The sequence below is a fragment of the Sebastes fasciatus genome, chromosome 9, assembly GCF_043250625.1.
Source record: "Sebastes fasciatus isolate fSebFas1 chromosome 9, fSebFas1.pri, whole genome shotgun sequence".
Classification (NCBI taxonomy): Eukaryota; Metazoa; Chordata; class Actinopteri; order Perciformes; family Sebastidae; genus Sebastes; species Sebastes fasciatus.
Window position 1 is genome coordinate 10,369,170 of NC_133803.1, and position 20,906 is coordinate 10,390,075.

General features: G+C 39.0%; 2 protein-coding genes across 3 annotated transcripts; both read left to right on the forward strand.

The window, feature by feature from the left end:
• The first annotated feature begins 1,644 nt into the window (after positions 1-1,644).
• Positions 1,645-7,848, forward strand: eif4ebp2 (eukaryotic translation initiation factor 4E binding protein 2). Its single transcript, XM_074645969.1, has 3 exons — positions 1,645-1,973; positions 4,215-4,397; positions 5,695-7,848. The coding sequence occupies exons 1-3, from the start codon at positions 1,841-1,843 to the stop codon at positions 5,724-5,726; spliced, it is 348 nt and encodes a 115-aa protein (XP_074502070.1). The 5' UTR covers positions 1,645-1,840; the 3' UTR covers positions 5,727-7,848.
• A 2,514-nt stretch (positions 7,849-10,362) lies between these two features.
• On the forward strand, positions 10,363-16,059 carry rps24 (ribosomal protein S24). 2 transcript variants are annotated; one of them, XM_074646013.1, is made up of 6 exons: positions 10,363-10,404; positions 10,715-10,819; positions 12,881-12,946; positions 13,052-13,261; positions 14,393-14,506; positions 15,378-16,059. In XM_074646013.1, exons 1-6 carry the CDS (start codon positions 10,378-10,380, stop codon positions 15,381-15,383), a joined length of 528 nt encoding a protein of 175 aa, XP_074502114.1. In that variant the 5' UTR covers positions 10,363-10,377; the 3' UTR covers positions 15,384-16,059. The 2 variants fall into 2 exon arrangements, with proteins under 2 accessions (XP_074502114.1, XP_074502116.1); XM_074646015.1 differs by having other exon boundaries at positions 15,968-16,059.
• The last annotated feature ends 4,847 nt before the right edge of the window (positions 16,060-20,906 follow it).

Below are 20,906 nucleotides of genomic sequence, written 5' to 3' on the forward strand. Positions count from 1 at the left end.
TCCATACTGTATATACTGCTCCTATTTTTATACTTCCTTCTATTTAAATGGTTCATATTTTATTACACTTTGTTTAGCTTTTTTTTTTTTTTTACTGTATTAGCTGATGCATCTTGTTTTTTGCACTATCCCCTTTGCTGCTGTACACTGCAAATTTCTCCACTGCGGGACTAATAAAGTAATATCTTATCTTATCTTAATATAAAAGACATGAAAATCTCACTTTTTACAATATGGGACCTTTAAGATGAGACCAATTATTCATGTTGTAATAGTTTTATAGACATATTGAGCTCAGGTAGAGAGATATCTGAATCTAACGGGTCGCAGAAAACAGTGCAACACCTGTAAATTCAGTCAATTCAATTCAATTCAATTTGCTTTATTGGCATGACTGTCAGGTGAACAATATTGCTAAAGCGTCAATTCAATAATAAATAAAAATAAAAAAAATAAAAAAACATATATATATATATATATATATATATATACATATATACAATTCATTAAGCAAATTACAATATATAGATTTTTAAAAAGAACATGCAATGGAAGAAAACAATAAAGAAGTAATTAATGTTTGTTGTATCAATAAAACAAACAAACAAATAAAAACAAATTAATAACACTATATTGCAATATCAAAGGATAAATGTAAAAAACACTGACATATCCTGCAGCTTCTATGGCTATGACACTATTTTCTCCAAGTAGAGAGCAAGAGAGCATCTCCACTCACAGAGCACAACAGCTTCTTCCCAGCTACAATAAGACTGGTGGCAAAGGACGTTAAAGAGGGACACAAATACCCCACACCTCACCTCCATACCATTACTGACACACAGTACACCTGAACTGAATGGACTATAATGCTGTGCAATATGCTGCCTTCCACTGTGTAATTGTCTGAAATATATTAATTATTTTTTATTTTTTGATATTTTTTAAAGTTACAAGTTCTTTTAACATGGTCATGGAGCATTTATACTGTACATTTGTATTCTGGGGGTATCGTTCCTATGCAGAAGGTAGTTTAGTTTATTTATTGACTACACTGAGGGCGTTTTATATTTTAATAATTTATTTATTGTGTTGAGTTGAATGTTCCTGCCGTTGCTGAGGGAGGGGACGGTGCTGACGTCTGGGAGGACGAGAGGAGAGACAAGAAAGCTTCTTCTGGGAATATAAGAGAGTGGTAAACGGCCCGGTAATAATGGTCTAAAAATGTTTATATTTGTGACATCACAAATGGACAGAAATCCTGACGGCTTGTTTCAAAAACTCAGTTTCTGAATATGGGGCTGTGTGTATTTCTCCGTATTATTGAACGTTTTGATACTTTCACGGTATTTATATAGCATTTAAACCTGCTTTATAATATAAAATATATGAAAATCTCACTTTTTAACAATAAGGGACCTTTAAGATAAGACCAATTATTCATGTTGTAAAAGTTATTATGGACATATTGAGCCCAGGTATATCATAATCTAACGGGTCGCAGAAAACGGTGCAACACATGTAAATTCAGTCTATTTCCACCAGCCTGCAGCATTTCCAAACGAAAAAAGACAGATATGTTTCTCAAAGTGGGTATAATAAAAAAGTAGGCTGGCCCGCTGACGTCACATCCGGCCGCTGCTCGTCGTGCTTCCTGCCGTTGCCTAGGGAGGGACGGTGCTGACGGCTGGGAGGACGAGAGGAGAGACAAGAAAGCTTCTTCTGGGAAGATAAGAGAGAGAGGGAAACGGCCCGGCTTTCCACCGTCCGTCCGTCGGGAAATTAAACACCCCAATTGTTCTTGTAGCTGCTGGATTGTCACCTTATCGGCGCTGAAAACATGTCGTACAGTCGTCAGCTTAGCGAGTGCAGGGCCATCCCGACCAGGACGGTGTTGATCAACGACACAACGCAGCTACCTCATGACTACTGTACCACTCCTGGAGGCACTTTATTCTCCACCACTCCTGGAGGTAAAGGCATAGCCCGTCTACTTGTCTTTTTAATTAAGAAAATTGAGGATGAATATGTTGTCTGCTGCACTCCCACCAACCTTTAAGTGTACATATATAGGCTGCCTTGTCATTCTGATCAAAACAAAAACAAAGCTTAAGCCCCGCCCCCAGAGCTCTTTCTCTGCTCTCTGATTGGCTGGTTTGCAGCGCAGAGATTCTGATCAGAATCAGAATCAGAATCAGAATGGTGTTTATTGCCAGGTGTAAGAGGTATACACTAGGAATCTGCTTTGGTTTTGTTGGTGCAAGTTAAACAGTATAATAACAGAAGAATAGATAAAAACGTTAGAATAAAATAAGACCAAAAAAATTTAATTTCTACCAATATACAATATACAAAATAAGCTATAAACAAAATAAACATAATATAAACAGATAGTGCAAACATGATGATGATGATGATGATGAGTGCATTGTGCAGTTGTATTTCAAGATTCAAGATTCAAGATTCAAGATTCAAGCCCTTTATTGTCATTGTGTAGTACAACGAAATTAGATTGTGACAATCCCATAGGTGCTATAAAAAAAAAAGATAATACAATAAATAAAAGAGATAGTGCAATATAAATATAAAAATATACATATATATAAAAGATAATACAATATACAATATGTATATTGATGAGATGACAGTTTTGCCAGATTATTGCACAAAGTGTCCGTCAGATAATTATATAATTATTGCACAGTGATCAGCAAATGTTATTGCACATATTTGTAACAGTAGATTTACAGTATTATATATTTAGCCTTTATTTAGTAGTATAATAGTTACATTGCAAAAGTGACACAAAAGTGACCAACGTGTTATTGCACATTTACATTGCACTTGTTCAACTCAGACAGAGGAGACGTCAGAGTTCAGGAGGTTTATGGCAGTTGGGGAAAAGCTGATTTAAAGAAGGGAGAGAAATGTTTTGTTTGCCACCCCATTAAACACCATCCTTTTATCCATCATTCTTTTACTTCTATCTATCTATACCGATTTATATTTATTTTACTTTATTTTATCTTATTCTTTTTAATCTTGCCTTAATTTGATTTGCACCCTGACTGACAGCCAGCCACCCCCACCCCACACTACACAGTCACATGATATTGATCTTGCCCAGTTATGTTGGCTTTTTTTAAAGTTTTCTTTATTTCTTTATTTTTCTTTATTTTTTTCTCTCCATTTTGATTTATCCATATTTCATTTTATTTTATTTTGTTATGAGGAAAAGAAGAAAAAAAAAGGAAAATATATATATATGTATAAAAAAAACCAAGAAAAAAAAAAACCCTCCTCAACTGGCCGGGCATGGGTCATGCTGCCTCAACACCAACTGGGTTCCTCCTCCATCTCCTCTCTCTTCCCTCCAATGATTGCCTATGGATAGAAAAGGGCATAAGCCCTGAGCTATCAAACCAGGCTCACAAATTTACGATCTATGATCTTGTTTGCCACCCATGGCAAACAGGAATGTGATAACCCACACAGTGTAAAGCAAATACTCTACATCAGAGCTATGTATAGCTAGATTGCATATATGATTCATTTCAGTGTATAGAAGGCCCTTTCAGATAAGGAAGTACAATATCTAGGGACATAACCAGCGAAAAATATTATTTGACACAAGAGTTAAACTGTCTTTGGTCACAGTAGACATTCTGGCCTGTCAAACACAGGTGTTGCTTTTAAACTGAATTGCTGCATTGCATTGTAATAAATGCTGGAACTGAGCCATCGCTATCGTTATTAGTTCCACCTGTTTTTCTTCCACGACAAATCAAAGTGCATTTGATTAATGAGGGAACGATAAATAAACCAGAGTGCTGTGATGCCAGCAAGGCTATCAAGATCAAGGTTAACCAGATTTATTCAGAAAGCAAATCACATGTACGGTACAAGATAGACAGATTTTTGACTGAATAGAAAGTCTCATGAAGCGAACTTGTCAGTCAAATCCAAACCATGAAGAAGTCTGTCTTCCTCTCTGGCTCTGCCTCAGAACAGACTGAAGCTGGCAGGGGTAAACATGTTTTACTAAAGACTACTTGTTGTAAGAAAGGTAGAAGCTTTTAGACAAGGAGGCTTTAATCTGGGCCCTCTGGATGAAGGCCAGCCTCTTGACACGCAGCACATTTGATAGCACCCGCATTAGATATTCCCCCGGATAGAGCATGAGGAACTGAAACTTGATACGTGTCCTGTTGCAGGAACCCGGATCATCTATGACCGTAAGTTCCTACTGGACAGGCGTAATTCTCCCATCGCCCAGACTCCCCCAGCTCACCTGCCTGTCATCCCCGGAGTGACCAGCCAAAATGTCCTGAGAGAGAACAAGAAGAACGAAGCCAACAACATCATCAACAACCATGATGGCAACAAGCCCACAACCGGTAAGAGTTACAATATGGATTTAGTGAATCAACTTATGGAATAGGGAGTGTTTTGTTGATAAAGTGACCAGTCCCTCTCTTCTCAAACATGTGACAAACACACCCTCTGTTGTTGTACTCTCAATAACTCCACTTAAAGATGCAATGTGTAAGATCAGGCCAGAATTTTGAAACATTCAAAAACGATGCTAACTTCCTGGTTGGCCTACAAAAATACGTCATCCCTGCGACACTTTTTCACGTCGAAGGTACAGGGTCTGTGTACGTTTAGATATTTCATTTGTTGTATTTAATCCAAAGTGGCAGAAACAACAAAACGACTCGTATTTTCGTTTCGTCCTCCACGGCGTCAGGGGACTACTTCGCCACTTTCTGTTGCTGCTGTTAAACAAGTTAGACGCAGCGGCACCCGCCCGCTGTGACTCCTGGCGCTGGGGTTTGTGCAAAGTAGTTTCCTAGCCGTGGGAAGGATAAAACGAAAATACAAGTCGTTTTCTCGTTTCTGCCACGTTGGATAAACAAACTATCAAAGCGAACACAACCCCGGTTAGTGGCACAGTAAACACAAAGACAGCTAACGCGAAGATTATAAGATAGCGATATTATTGTGACCGACTCTCAGAGTTTAAGCAGTTTGGTTGAATTTTGCGTATTCTTGCTCTGCTGTTAGTTAGTAACTGACTTTAAACATATGGCTTTAAATTTAAATTGTATGGATCCAGAAGTAGAGGTTAAATGCTGCCCTCTAAGTCGTTGGAGCAGGTGGCCAGGTACTACACATTGCACCTTTAAGTGACCACTGAGAAATAAGGCACTATTTTTTGGGATAGAGAGTGCCGCTCTGCACATTTCCCACCCCGTCAGCTATGGTTGTGCAGATTTCTCAGACAGCAGAGTGTTTTATTTTGTAGAAATAACATTGTAGTTGGGTCATTGGTAATATACACTGCAGCTTCCTGGGGTTTCATTGCATTCTTCCTGTCCTTGATCTTATTTTCTTCAACCTCTTTTCATTTAAAAACCCATTATGTTTAATTTCTGACTTTGTGTTTGAGGTTGCCTTTGGTCAGTTTTGTTTGACAAGTGTTGAAAGGCTGTTATGGATATGCTGGACCTCTGGAGAAAACATGCTGTTGTTTCAAGCTGCAGCAGAGCTGCCTGGGCTTTGGGAGTTTGTGTAGTCCACACATAGTTAGCAATGGACAGCATGGTCTCAACACCACCACGATAATAAAACAACCCAGACCGTTCCAGACATGTCTCAACACCTTGTTGTCTCTGTTTTTGTTTTCTATAGGTGATGATGCCCAGTTTGAAATGGACATCTAACAGACTGGAACCACACCAGCAAAAGCAAATGACCTGGCATCAGCCGTGCCAGTGGCTTGGCTTGTAGAAACCAATGTTGTGAGCCCTCATGGCAGCCATCTTCTTTAGCTCTCTGTCTCGCTGCTGGATGTAATGTGTGTAAAACCATAGGGATTCAGTGTACCATACTTACAGTACATACAGGTACAGCGTGGCCAACTCTGGAAATTCTGTTTATTTGGATAGATTTCCATAGTTACCAGTCGCTGTATAAAACCAAACCACGAGGGCGCGGACCTGAATATTATGTACCCAGACACATTGTCCAATTAGCAGATTGCCGTGCTCATCTTCCAGCTTTTCTGTGAGTCAGGATGTTTAGCAGAGCACACAGAAAAACTGACAATATTCCAAGTTAATTGGGGGAGGAAGTGGTATTTTTAGTACTGGCCTTAGAATCTGTCAAAAGCTTTGATATTCATCACAGTCTTTGGTTGTTAAGACCTCTGTAAGCATGTTATTTAAGGGATTTTTGGAACTACTTGAAAAGCTCCACAATCTGTTATCGGTTGTTTGGTCCGCTTAGTTTCCTGTGATGGTATGCAAAGGGATGCTGTGTTGTTTTTATTTTGCAATTAGGTGAAGATTTCATTCCAAGACTTAAGTTTCCATTACCAACACCAGCCTGTGTGAGTTTCCAATTTTCAGGGGAAAACTTGTTTTGTTTTTTTAAAACTGAATTTTAGGCCATGATTTCATTGCTTTGTAACCATCAAGTGATTGTACTTCCCACGATCATGTAAAGCTCATTATAAACCCATCAATTGAAAACGAGCTTTTCGTTTTTTTTAGAATTTAATTTCAGTACAGTATAACAATATCAAGCTGCTCGATTCATCACTATCGTGACCTTGCTGTAAGTTTTATTTACACATTTCTCTCATGCCGAGAAAAGTCATTACATTTTTCTCCAGATTTGATGAAAACTGGTTTGTTTTTTTGGCAAGAGCTTTGCCTTTAGAATTTAAATTAGATTTTTTTTAAGAAAGGAGGTAATGCTCTGCAACATCTGTTATGTGTTTTTCAATATCCAGACCAGATAAACATTTATATTAATGTGGAAACAGTTAATATCCTAATGGTCATTTTTGGGTGAAATACATGATTTTTTTAAAAACTTGACATAATCCAGATGTTTTATATGCATTTTATTTTTTAATACAGGTTCTTAGTATTGAGGGTTTGGGTATAAGCACTGTCAAGCCTTTTGGATTTGTTACAAGTGTCAAGGAACCAGGAGACATTGTTTGCAACAGGCTTGATAGATGCTGTCCCTTAATCTACAAATCTGTCCCCAGTGTCCTTAATCCATCATACATTACCTTATTCTTTTCACGTGTCATGTCTGTCCATGCCTTACTTTACATCAAATGCAGTAATTAAAACTAGGTTCCTAGTCATCAATTTGTACTTTCCAACAGATGTTTATTTTTTCACTGTAACATTGAACAGGTAACATTGAACTTGGCAACTGAGCAAATTTGAATTTCTTTATTTTTTTTCCTTCCTCAAGCAGCTGTGAAGTTTGAAAGTGTGATGGCGCACATTTAATTTTGGGATCCTGAAGTTGAGATGGCGATGTGGTTAAAAGAATGCCACATGCTCATTTAGTCCCAATAATTAGTTTGTTTTTTACATCACAATCATAGTCCTGTCTGCTAATTGTAGCTCTTAACTTGGCAAATAAGAAGTTCCCATTATTTTATTCAAAATTCCTTCACACCACAAGTTAGTTTCTCTGTATGACTGGAACCACTGAATGGCTGAAATGATGTCTATCAAAGATTTTCTGTTTTTCTTTTTGGCTTTGTCATTCTGGCCAAGTTTGGGTGACGAACACATCGAGGGGTTTGCTTGAACCCGATTTGCATTGCACATTTTCGGCGGTAAAACTTTCTATTGCAGATTTATTTCAAATCAGTTTGGTTTGACAATGAGGGCTTAACATTGTGTGTTGAAAAAGATTTGAAACAAACATACTGTAACTTTCTGTTCTGATTTTAAACAACTTTATTTTAAATGAAATTCCAATGCCAGTGGACACTGTTGCTGCAAGATCAATAAAGTTCCGTAACAAAGAAAATGAGATGTTGTGTTTTTAGTTCTGTGTTCTGTGTGGGGTTTTAGCTCTTTTGAATGTGACAAAAACAGAGATGGAATCATTTAACATGACGTACTGAGGGCCATAACTCTTACTGTGTTTCAGTAAGGAGAAGGAATCTCTTCTGTTTGGTTTTTACCACAATGTTTCTCGGTATGTTGTCTCAGTAACGCTGATTCATGCTGGGCAAGACAGCGGAGCCCTCTTTCCACATCTGAAATGTCACATCACAAGTACTCATTAACAAACTAAAAATAAAATCTCTCTGCAAACCTTTTTGTGTTATTGCACCCATTCCTCTCCTGTTCATGGGACTCTATTTAGACAACTAGCTGTATGGGGAGTAGTGAACTACATGTAATAAAACTAGTAGTTTAACTACATTTTGCAGTAGCTTGCTGGTAGTTCAACTGCATCCATATTTGCTTAATGATTCAAGTAGTTAAATTACTTTTTTACCCTATTTTGTGCAGTTAACTACAGAAACTACAAACAATTTTGGGCCTAAAAGGAAAGGAATGATTTTTTTATTTAATCATTTTCTCTGTACTGTTATTGAACCCCCTTTGACCAGCCCTGCCGCCTTTTTCTAATTTCTTTTAGACCAATGCTCAAGTGGGGCAAATGATAAGGAGCAAGCATTTTTATTATAATTATTATTATTGGAGTTTTGAGTTTTTATTGACCTGTGAACAAGTGGGCACTTTTTGAAATATTTTAAAACATTTAACATTTTTTTGCTGGCATGTGATTTTTTTGTATTATATTTCATTTCTTATCACAGATATTTTGAACTACTTTTTCTAAAGTAGCTTTAATTAGCCAAACTAGATTTCTCCATAGCTTTGCTGCAGTTCAACTTCTTCCAATAGACCTATGTCTATAATCTTACAGGCTAATGCATGTGAATTAGTAAATGCTTTCTAAGAAAGGCAACGTACAAAGTATTTGAACTACCTATTTTTTTCTAAGTAGCTTTAGTTAGCCAAACTAGATTGGAAATGGTGTTGGGCATTGTGTTGGGTATACATGACCTCATGCATACATGATATGTCTCCTACAGTAAAATAACTCTCTATCATATGTGATATTATACGATGCCCCAGACCCCCAGACGAGGGGTCTCAAAACGTCCCAGGATCACTGCATGGCAACTGGTTTTGGTAATTTGATTAATTGCAGATTTTAGGGGAATCTACACCACTGAAGTACAAAATCAACTGTCTTGTAGAGGGGCCCTGTGCCAACAAATGGTGCATATATACAAAAAAAATTGTTTAATCAAATTAACACAAACTAACTGACGTGGAAAACCTAGGGGCCAGGTAGTGTTATGTGTTAATCAGTCTACCGGATGTAGACTGTGGGTATAAGCCTGCCATTTGCCACCTATTTCAGCCAGCATTCTCCTCCCAAGTAGAAGTACAAACAAGCCAGAGCGTTTTATTCCCCCTACACCAGAATGATAATAGACCTTGCTTTAGCGCTGACACAGCGCTGTGGAGTTAGGTATGCAAGACTAATCGAGTGTGGCACTACCAGTTGGTTTCTGGGTGTCCGGGCAAATCAAAAAGCTGCCATGCATAGTCTGCTGTGTGTAATGTGCTGTACTTCATGGGAACATAGAGGCGACAGGATACATACACAGAGTACAGAGGGTAGGTGAGGGGTCAGTGGGGGTCCAACATCACATTTTGACCCTGGGCCCCTACATCAGGTGTATCTGGACATGTATACGTCCAAAGCACAACTATTTTGTACATTTTCATAACTGCAATGCTTCTTATTATATTTAGTTACCTTAATAATGAAAACTGTGGTTATTGACTGCTTGATGCCTCGTCCAATGAGCTGAATGGCACTAATGTTGCATGACTGACGTCTACTGGACTTAAGTGGAACTGCAGGTGGTGTTTTCCTAAATGTCACTTTACCCACAGTACTTTTACAATTTTACATTTACACAACTAAGCGGCCCAGCCTTTGTTTTTGTTATTTTGCTCAAAGTCTTTTTATTGGTATTCTGTACAAAATCCAATAAATCACAGAAATAATTGTATAAACAAATTATACCGCCACCCCATCCCCATAACAATATAACTGCAACATTAAATAAGCAGAATTAATTTCATAAACAATTACATTTATACATATAAATTAATTAAATCTGATAGCAACATAAATGAAACACATACAAAACAAAAATAAAAATTAGAAAAAAATAGAAAAAATAATTTAAAAAAAAGGAAAGGACCAAAATAAATTAATTAATTAATTAAAATACAAATAAATTAAAATAAGTAAATTAAAAATAATAATAATAAATAAATAAATAAATAAAACTAAAAATAAATTGTGGATTATATGTAATATGGGGTCAGCAGTTTAAAACTTCAATGTCAGTGGTATCCATTTTTTTCTATATAAATTAAAAAAGGTCTCCATATAGCATAACATTTCTGAGCACACCCTCTTGTAGTATAGCAAATCTTCTCCAACACCAAATGATGTATGAGATCTTTGAACCACATCCTAAAGGTTGGAGGATACTTCTCCTTCCATTTAAGAAGTAGAAGTCGTCTAGCTAAAAGAGATGCAAAAGCTATCATATTCTTTGCCTTTGTTTTTACTTCCAAGTTTGTGCATTTCATTTATCTGTCAGCATGAACGCTGAAATAAAAAAAAATATTGTTTTGGTGGCAGAAAAAAACTAAAATATTATATAACCCATTTCTTTGTAACGCATTTCAAATACTATATCATGTACTAGCTCTATATAACGTGAACTGAAACAAAAATAAAAACAATTCTTACAAGTTCTTGCATTTTGATTACGTTTTTCCATCAGGCAAACACAAGGACGTGCCCACTCATTTCTGTGCAGGCATTAACGCGGTCGCCTGCTGGTCCTTCCTCCTTTTCAACGTCCCTGTTCAAGGCCTGCGTCAAGATGGTGAGTCCCGAGGAGAAATATAAACTATAATCCGTTCAGCATCGACGCCATCCGTCCATCGACACACAGTTTAATGCCCGTAAAGTGATGGTTAAAGTGTGCGATGTGATAAAATGTCATTATTAATGTGGTCTGAAGCTAATCTGAGGAAATACAGAGGCAGCATCACAATGCTATCTGACACTACACTCTGTATTTACCTGCTTTAAGGGTCGCTTGTTTAGCTCCTACTCTGTGTTTTAACTACTTTATATCAACTATATACTCTTATTAATGTACACAGTTACTCAAAGTCACACTGTAGTGTTTACACGTGTGTTAGTAGTCAATAAAGGAGTCCTAGTAGCCTCCAGTGGCTAGTGTTAGCATACACTACACTGCTCCATGGCCAGGCCCTCATGTGTTGTGAACTGGATTATTAAACTACTGTAGTACTACTCAGCTTTAACAACTGGATCATGGTTGTTCAAACACATGCTGCATTGAAGCAGAGGAAGCATTTAAGTGTCTTTGGTAAGCAAGCTGTCTTAGCCAGTAAGTTTAACTGTTTGTTTATTTGTTTTGTACAATTTAAGACTATACTACATAACAAGAAAAATAAATGAATGACATACAGTACAGGAAGAGGCAAAACCCCACTTCGAGACCAGATTAATATAAATAAATAACTGTGAAGCTGGTAGATACTGTAGTGACAGCATGTAGCAGCTGGGAATACCTGGTGAGGTAAACTGCAACAAATTAAGATTAAAATGAACCTTTATTAATCCCCAGAGGGAAATTCAGGTGTCAAAGCAGCAAACAGAGTGAAACACAGGAGGCATACACTACACTGCTAGCTATGGCCAAGCCCTCATGTGATGTGAACTGGAGTATTAAACTAATATAGTACTACTCAGCTTTTTCAACTGGCTCATCAAAAACAGGCTGCATTGAGGCAGTGGAGGCATTTAAGTGTGTTTAAGCTATCTTAGCCAGCAAGTTAACTGAGAAGCTAGTAGATACTGTAGTGACAACATGTAGCTGGTAATACCTGGTGAGGTAAGTCCCTCAGGAGTATGTTTCAGTTGTGAAGGAGTCCTGTAGGAAGTGTGCAGGAGTGCAAGACAGTGAATTGAATGAATTTTCTGCAGGACATGTATTCTGTTGACAGATTTGGTTAGTAAATCAATTAATCGATTAATTGTTTGAGCTCTAAAAAAATGCTTCAGTGAAGCGTAAACTGATTTAATTTCTGTTTGCTACAAGTCAAACGTGTAATAGCTTTAAAATGGAAGGATATTCTGAGACCTAACTCTAGTCAATGGATTAAAGAGATGTCTTCTAGTCTGGCATTAGAAAAACTGACTTTCATAGTAAGAGTTAAAGTTGAGGATTTTTATATGATGTGGAAACCTTTCATACATTTTATGAACGGCCTGACTGTAGATCCCTGTGATCGGATAAGGATTGGTGCTACCACCGTCACTCCAAGGTAGCTTGTAATTTATATCATTGCTGGAGCAGGATGATTATGAAAAGGGAGATAGAATAGGATGATGACTGAATTGTACACAGATTTTTTTTTTTTTTATTGATTATATGTGTTTTTGTATGTGTATACTGCGTATGTGTATGTGAGATAATATGAACCTTCATTAATCCCCCATTAAATAAATGTAATATGTACATACGTGCTGTCTATAAAGGTATATAGGATGTATAGTGTAAAGTAAGTGTAAAGTGTGCCAGTGGTTAGAGTCCGAGATGGTTGCAGATAGTGCATGTTTAAAGTCCTCATAGTTTTCATATGGGGGTCAGCCTTGGTTGTGGAGCCTGATGGCTACCAGCATGAAGGACTGACCCAGGCGCTTTGTGTTGTGCCGAGGGGGGATGAGTCTGTGGCTGAAGGTGCTCCTCATCTTGACTTGCTCATCATGGAGGGGGTGGGAGGGGTTATCCAGGATAGCGTCCAGCTTCCTCCTCATCCAAATTGCTGCAGCCTCTGTAGGTAAAGGCTGGAAATGAAGTAGTTGAAATATTGTGTGGTAATGATCACCTTCTACTTTCTCCCACCTTCAGAATGACACAGTAACGGTCAGGACCCGCAAGTTCATGACGAACCGGCTGCTTCAGAGGAAGCAAATGGTAAGTGTTTTTGAGCTCCTCTGCATTGTTCATTGCGTTGATGCCACCATGAGCTGAGTTTTCGGTCATGTATTCATGTATTCACTGCCTGTCCTCTCTATGCAGGTCGTCGATGTCCTGCATCCCGGCAAGGCCACAGTCCCCAAGACTGAAATCAGGGAAAAACTCGCCAAGATGTACAAGACCACCCCTGATGTCGTGTTCGTATTTGGCTTCAGGACCCAGTTCGGCGGCGGAAAGACAACAGGCTTTGCCATGGTGTACGATTCCCTAGACTACGCTAAGAAGAACGAGCCCAAACACAGACTGGCCAGAGTGAGTTTGAAACCATTGTATCTACTTGAATGCTTTGATACTTTTATTCATAGACAATGGTGTTTTATTAGCATTAGGCATCCGTTTTTCACCCTTCTTGCGTAGTCTGCAGCAGTAAGCAGCTGCAATGTCTTGTGTATTGTAGTGGACTTCAAAGGCAGTTCTTAACCCTTTGGGAAACTCTTTTTACTGGAAGGCCTTTGCTTATATTGCAGAGAGTTGTCAGTCACTGAATATACCCCATTTTGCATGTACATCATGTTAAGCAGTTTGCAGACGGTAGCCGAGCAGCACCTGACAGCTAAAAAGGTTGGATGATATGCAATTGAAAGGTGTGAAGGTATGAAAAGTTATTCCATGAAAGGCAAGTTGATAGTCCATAATTCATACCATAGAGACAGAGCGCAATTAAGTTCCGCACACCACGGGGGAAAGCATTTCATCACTCTCCATTGACTTTGTATTGCGTGAAGGTGTTTCCTTGTCAATTGCATCGGTCTGCTAGCAAACAAAGGTAAAATGCCTAAAAGCTGCTGTGCGGTGCGATGCACTACCAACAGGGTAAAGAATCAAGAACTAATTTTTTATGCGCTGCCGTACTGAAAAACTGAGCCTTTAAGACGACGAAAGTGAGGCATCACCAGCAAACTTTTTTCCAGATGTCAGTTTTAGGCTAACTATTTTCATAAGTTAAGCTAAAGCATTTTGACAGTATTCAACTTGTGTTATAGTAGAATGTGGATAAATCAGAAAGCTATGTATTATGTTTAAAAGTGCCTTAGCTAACTGCCGTAGCTTGATAACACATAGCTAGCATTAGCTTGCTAACAGCTCACTTCATCATCTTAATCATCATCATTGTAGTTAGGCCCAATGTAGCCCCCCTACTGGTTTTAAAGCACATCATTCAGTGTTTGTCATACAACCTTTTCAGGTCTAGCAACTTTTACTAAGTCATATTGTGATGCTATACAGATGCATTGTCTGATAGGCCACCAATATAATGTTATGGGTTGGCAATATTGACAAAATTGCTCAGTGTGAAAGCATTATCAATTCAGTAGGTCATGATTGCTAAAGTATTGAGTATAACATGGTAAAATTAAACACTTTTTCATTTGTGTTCCTCAGCATGGTCTCTATGAGAAAAAGAAGACCTCAAGAAAACAGCGCAAGGAACGCAAGAACAGGATGAAGAAAGTACGAGGCATCAAGAAGGCCAGTGTGGGCGCTGCTGGCAAAAAGGTACTGTGACTCATTTTATATACTTTGTGACAAGTGAAGTCACTAAACACGTGTAGTCTTCTACTGAGTGTTCACAGATGAATTCACAGTATTCCTGTGAAAGTATGTTATAGGGAAGTATAATTTATTTGTCTTACAGTAACAGTAAAGCAAAGGAAGACATAATTTAATTCAGTGCACTTAGTTCTTTCTTGATTTTCATTGCAACTATTCTTTTCCTACCCTGCTAATCTTATTTTTCTCACAACTTTTTACTGTTCTCATTTCCTTTTGTCATCTTTCCAATCATATCAAATGTTCTTGGGGATCTGTAGAAGGTAAATGTTGTTGAGTAGACTTAACTGCAGTGTGCAGATAATCCAGGAGCGATAGATACTAGCTTAACTCCTACCTTTACACCCTCACCTACCCTTCTGATAGACAGAAGCCTTAATGCTCTCCCTTCTGGGTGTACGTGATGCATCCAGTATGAAAGGATTGGACCCACTGGGGAATACTTACCTGGCAATTCCTTCTCGTAATGCTAATAATTACTAGCTTGACCTGAAAACTAGTAGTGTTGTAGACCCTGTTTTGGAAACCTAATGCCCAATAAAGGAAAGCACTCTTGTACCTTTTATAGCACCAATCTCTGGCCTAAGGTCACCTAGAATAGACTGTCAATATCATACAGCTGCACCTGTAAAAGCTACAGAACAACTGGCTTGTAAAATATTGATACTGTCCACCCACGTCTACCATGGTTTTCATTGGCTCACTTGTGATGCAAATCCATTCAGAGATCTTTTTCTATTCCATGTTTCAATTTTAACATTATTTTTGTTCCATCTTTTGTTCTCGTTTTTTTGCTTCCCATGGATTTCTTTTGCAGAAATGAGGTGTCAGTGTGCAGGTATAGAAGCAGAACAATCATGGTGTGCCATTGTGTTGCACATCAAAAGCTGATAGACCTGACTGCCATGCATGTCTCACCTTACTTTCCCCTGCAGTTCTTCCTTTAGTGTTTCCCCCCCACTTTCCCGCGTTGTTTCAAACTCCCTGCTAATAGGTTTTCCCTCCACCCCAGTCCTTTGTACCACTGTGTCTGCTATAATGGGCTTATCCATTAGGCTTTGCCCTCTGCCTTACATTTAAACAGACACAAGTGCTTTGATAATACTTCAGACCTCTAGTTAATAGAAGCATAACTTGAGTGTAACATGTGGATCTTAGTTATTTTAATGTGTTGAGTGCAGTTGAACTAAAAGTGTGAATTTCTCACTGAAATGTGTTTTCTGAAAACATCTTACTCATAATAATTGGTGATGCTATGATGTTGGGGTTAAAACTGTTTGTCTCACCTAAAAATACTGTTTAATATTTGTTAACTTTATATTACTCACATTACCAAGGAAGTTTATTTTTTGTTGTTGTAGAATATAATTTTGCCCTTGTATTAATTTTGCTGTTGTCTCCCTACAGTGAGCCCGGACAGCCAGGGAGAGTCTCCGTGCTCAAGATGTTCTTGTATATTGTCATCAAATAAACTTTGGAAAAAATTGGAAAAAAAACAACTTTGGTCCTTGGGTTATTCATTTGAACAACTATTTATTTTCTGATGCCTATATTTTGGAATTCAGCTCCAATCTTTTATCAAATGGCTGTAAACAAGTCGGTAGGTGTGAGGGTGTTGATGTAAAAGTCTGACTTCCTGTTTGTGTTTGCATCAGACAGGATTCACTAATCCAAATTACTTAAATTGTTTTTGTAGGCTGCTGAATTACAGCTATACACAAGCAGCTTGCATGGGTTTGACATCGGCATATTGCATTCCTGAGGAATCCAGGCTGCATTTCAGTACAAAATAGACATTTGTTTTAAGTACTTTTGGTTTTGATTCCATATTTGACTCTCATATTGCACAAATTTGAACTTTGTTGATGGTGACACCCAGTGGTTTTGCAGTGACATTACTTCAAAACAGCAACTGATGTTGTTTTCAGCCATTCATTGATGGACCATTTTAACTGGGTTTGATAATGTCAAATGTAATTACTTAATGGGATTATAAAGGGCTTGTAATTATATTTAATTTTTACAAAGTCTTCTCAAAACATGCTGACCACTGTTGGGCACATTCTCTCTATTTTGTGCTTCATGTTTTCTTTTCTTATTGGTAACTTTCTTTCCCCCCATCATGGACCAGTAACATTTAATCTAAATGTATTAGTGTTACAGTGATGGTTTTAGATTTGTTTAAAGGTTTAGCTGTAGTAACCCAAATGGCCACATGAGGACTCCCTTCACTGAAGAAACGCTAGTTAGCTCCACTGAAGCCACTACTAAAAGTATTAGCTGTTGGATAAAGTATTCATCAGTAGTTCATCCTGGAGGCAAAACCCCTGATGGCTAAATCACACTAATGCACAGATAAGCCAGTCAGTGTGTGGACTTTTGCCTTTTTCTGTTTATAAACACCATTTGGAACAGAATAGATATCCCTCTTTGCAGCGTGACCTTTTCAGATAATTTGCATAGAAATACCCTGAGAGAGTGTGTAAATGAAGTGATTAAAATGCCGGCGAATGGTCTGTCCTCAGGGTAACCCCCCCCCCCCACCACCACCACCACCACCACCACCAGCACCTCACGCCTGCCTCCCAATGTCGCCCATTCTTTTATGGATATGAGCATTTCCTCATGTTGGGGCTGCAGGAAGTGCTACCAGGTCTGCCTTTAAGGGAATTTGTCTTTTTGGTTTCAGACTGGGAGAAACGTTTACTTCCTACAAGAAGCCGAAGAAAAAAGCGAAAATGTTAATGGAAGACAAGTACTCATTTTTTATAACAAATGAATAATGGCGTGCAACAAGAAAAATACAATCTGCAATATGCTGAAGTGCTAAAAATTATAACTTGTGACCTTCACTTTCTTGTAGGAGCATTATTATTACTTGGGACTGCACTTAAGCTCCATGTAATAACATATAGAATTGTCTTCATTCCTGCAATTTGACATATTTTCATGCCTTGAATGTAGGCCAGACACTTCTCCACCAGAGTCCTCGGTGCCTCCACCACCAGGAAAAAAGTGAAAACCAGTAGCTTGGAGGCACTTCCATTGACACATTTTGAGTTGTGGGCCCTTCTTTCCCAGTAGAAGGGCCTATATATACCCAGCATCCCCTGTGGGCTTTTCTTCAATCGATGCCAGCCGGCTAAGATTAAACACTGACAGTTTATCAAGATAATTTGGACTCCACAAACACAACAGAAACGGGAGTCACTGTATCAAGACCCCATTGATAAAGTAGACAGTGAAAAGGTGAATATATTAAAGGAAAATCCATTTTCCTGTAGAGAGCGCAAGGGACATCTAACATGTTGGCGTCCAAATAATTATACTTTTTTTGTTTCCTCAACAGAATCTTAAACCCACTATGACCCAGATAATAGCAGGCGGATTCATTTATCTCAGCTGAAGTGTGTTGGTGCCACTGTGGAGGATGAGAGTGGGTGGGTTGCATATGCGGAGGAGAAAAACGGGTGCAGGGGACAGATGAGGAAAGAAGGCAGCGGGGGTCTCATCGCGGCTCTGCGGCGCTCTACTGGTGTGTGGTTGTGGAAGGTTTGACATAAGTGGAGCTTTCAACCCAGGGTATGGTAACAGATGGTGTTGGGAAATTAAGCTCCTCTCCACAGCCCTGTCGGTCCGTCCCAGGAGCCTCTGCCTCTCTGTCTTTGTCTCTCTCTCTCTTTTCCCTTTCTTCTGTCCCTGCAGTGTCTCACTCATTCTTCTTGCTCCTGTTTCTTATCATCTGCCCCCTCCTTTGTTTCAGTTGTGTGAAAATCAGCTTCTCTCCGCACTCCTCCTGTGTTTTTGTTGAAACAGGAAAGGAGGTTGACATCAGTAGGATAGGTAGTAGGATAAAAGAGGAGATGGGTTAGTGATGTGATGGGCGATAAGCTGAAGGGTTGAGGATGGACATGAGAGATAATTGGTCAGACGGTGATGTATGGCGTTGAGGTGCAGAGCAAATGTGATGCAGTCTCAGCATCAGGAGGCTGTCCCTAGGGCCTCCAGAGAACCCCACCATACCAAATAAAAGCAGATATTCACCTCTGATTTCCTCTAGGTACAGGAAGATAGTCTTGTAATGAGAATATTCCGCTGCCTGCCTTGTACAACAAAAGTGTTTTTTTGCAGTCAGGTTTATGATAGATGGAGAGCAACACATGTTTACGCCCTCGCAACAGGTGCAGTTTTAATGGCCTGTCTCTCCATGCAGAGAGCTGAGTTGTGGCATTATACGGAGAAAATGGACAGAATTCCTGATGATTCACTGCGTGAGCGTTTTCTGCCAGCACGTACAGTACATGCAGATATCAATGGCTGCAATAGACGTCAAAGACAATGGTCTTGCTGTTTTCCTTGCCATAATATTGTGTATGCTGTTCATTAATGTGGTTCTAAACTGGATATAATAGCGATTTGATGTTCTACCACATGTATGTTTATAATTACCGAGCTGGCCGGTGTTTGTTTTGCAGCCATCAGCTCTAAACTGCATGTTTTCAGTGGCACCGTGAACATTTTTGTAAAGGGGCAACTTTGTGCTGTAAAGTGCGGCCGGGCATTCGAGGATGCTATGCATCTTAATGAGGTATGTCTCTCTTGTTGGCCTCAGCAGGGGAATCATCACAGCTCATTTTGCAGTCCTGCAGTGTCCTATCAGCTTTGGCAGCCTGCGCTAAGTTCACTCCATCTGCCAGTTGCTAGGTGCTGATATATAAAATGATCTGCGCCTTGGTAGCCCCTGAGCACCAGGGAAGTGATTTGCTTTTGAGGACAAACTGTGTTTCGTGAATCCTAATTATCCTCTTTGCATCACCAGCCTGACATGTTTTTTGTCATTTATCCCTCTCTGGAAGAGACTGCAGCAAAAACTACATCTGCCCAGAGCTCCCATGGATATATACTATATAGTCGCTGAAATGCAACAATGGTATTTTCCATCAATCCGTTTTCACAGGTTCAGGGAGGGGTGAAAAGAATGATACCTGCTGTCTAATTCTTGCACTCTACCTGGTGTGCACATGTGAAAAATCACTTCTCGGTTTCAATCATGTGAGGCGTAGTATTGAAACCACTCTGCGGCCTTTTTACAGACTGTGAAACATGCTGTCTGAGGCTCTGAGGACATCAGACTGGTGTAAAAGCGTGTCAGCCCACCTGCCTCCACATCACCTATCTATGTTCGCAGGAATTCTGTTCAATTTTTTTTGGTTGGCATGGAAGGATGGGCTGTAGAGCAGGAAGAAAAGGGGAGAGTGATGTGGATGGGTTGTAGAAGAGGAGAGAGAAAAAGGGGGTTTGGCTGAAGGGGAGGTAAAGGAGAGAGGGAGAATCGGGAGGGTGCGGTAATGAGAAAGGGCAGCAGATGTGAGTGACAGTATGATGGAATGCTCTGTGTGATAGCCATGCTGTACTCTCCAGACTGGGAGGTGTGTGTGCGTGTGTGTGTGTGCAGTCATTGAGGAATCGTGTGTGCATGTGTGTGTCCTTGGGTTTTAGAGAAAGGATATCAGGCTTGTGCAAAAATATAGTTATATGCACATCATTTTCAAGGCAATTCATCACGGTCCATCAATTTGCCAATTAAATTGAATTATACCAAATGCTATATAAAGCAGCATATCCGCCCTCCTGTTGTAATATCACACCTGCCCTGTTCTTGACATTATGATAAAGAGGACCTACTATGCTTATTTTCAGGTGCATACTTGTATTTTAGGTTTCTACAAGAACATGTTTACATAATTGAATGTTCAAAAAACGTTATTTTTCTCATACCGGCTGTGCTGCAGCACCTCTTCTCACTCTGTTTGCAGGTATTCAGCAAATGTGTTACTTGGTGACATCACCACGTTACGGAAGAAAAGGCAGCAAGGCGCTTAAAGTAGTTCAGGAGCAGTGAGAGTAACTCCCTTTGGCGTGGACTTTAAGCTACTTTGCCGACCTTTTACATGCACAAAAAACTATATAACACACTAAAGGACAGGGAGAAAGCACAAAAGCATAACAGGTCCTCTTTAATATTAATATCATTGGTAATCATTGGCTTCTTATTCACTTTCTTTCTGAAAGTTAGGTGAGAAGCTTAGCACAAAGACTAGAAACGAGGGGAAACAGCTAGCCCTTTGTCCAAAGGTGACAAAATCTGCATACCAGCTCCTCTAAAATTCAGGAATTAACACATTTTATCTAATTTCTTTAATGCCAAGACAAGAAATAGTCCAGCAAATAACCTCCCATCAAACTAGAATGTTTTGTTTTTACACTTTGGATTTTGTACTGATGAAACAAACAAGATATATCATATTAATTATGAGCTTTAGATGTGCTGGTAGATGGATTTTGT

Coding starts and splice junctions, on each gene's coding strand:
- rps24 (XM_074646013.1), top strand. CDS start 10,378: ATGAGATCTTTGAACCACATCCTAAAG. Junction 10,405..10,714: donor CTTTGAACCACATCCTAAAG/GTTGGAGGATAC, acceptor TTTTTCCATCAG/GCAAACACAAGGACGTGCCC. Junction 13,262..14,392: donor CCAAACACAGACTGGCCAGA/GTGAGTTTGAAA, acceptor TGTGTTCCTCAG/CATGGTCTCTATGAGAAAAA.
- eif4ebp2 (XM_074645969.1), top strand. CDS start 1,841: ATGTCGTACAGTCGTCAGCTTAGCGAGTGCAGGGCCATCCCGACCAGG. Junction 1,974..4,214: donor ATTCTCCACCACTCCTGGAG/GTAAAGGCATAG, acceptor GTCCTGTTGCAG/GAACCCGGATCATCTATGAC. Junction 4,398..5,694: donor TGGCAACAAGCCCACAACCG/GTAAGAGTTACA, acceptor TGTTTTCTATAG/GTGATGATGCCCAGTTTGAA.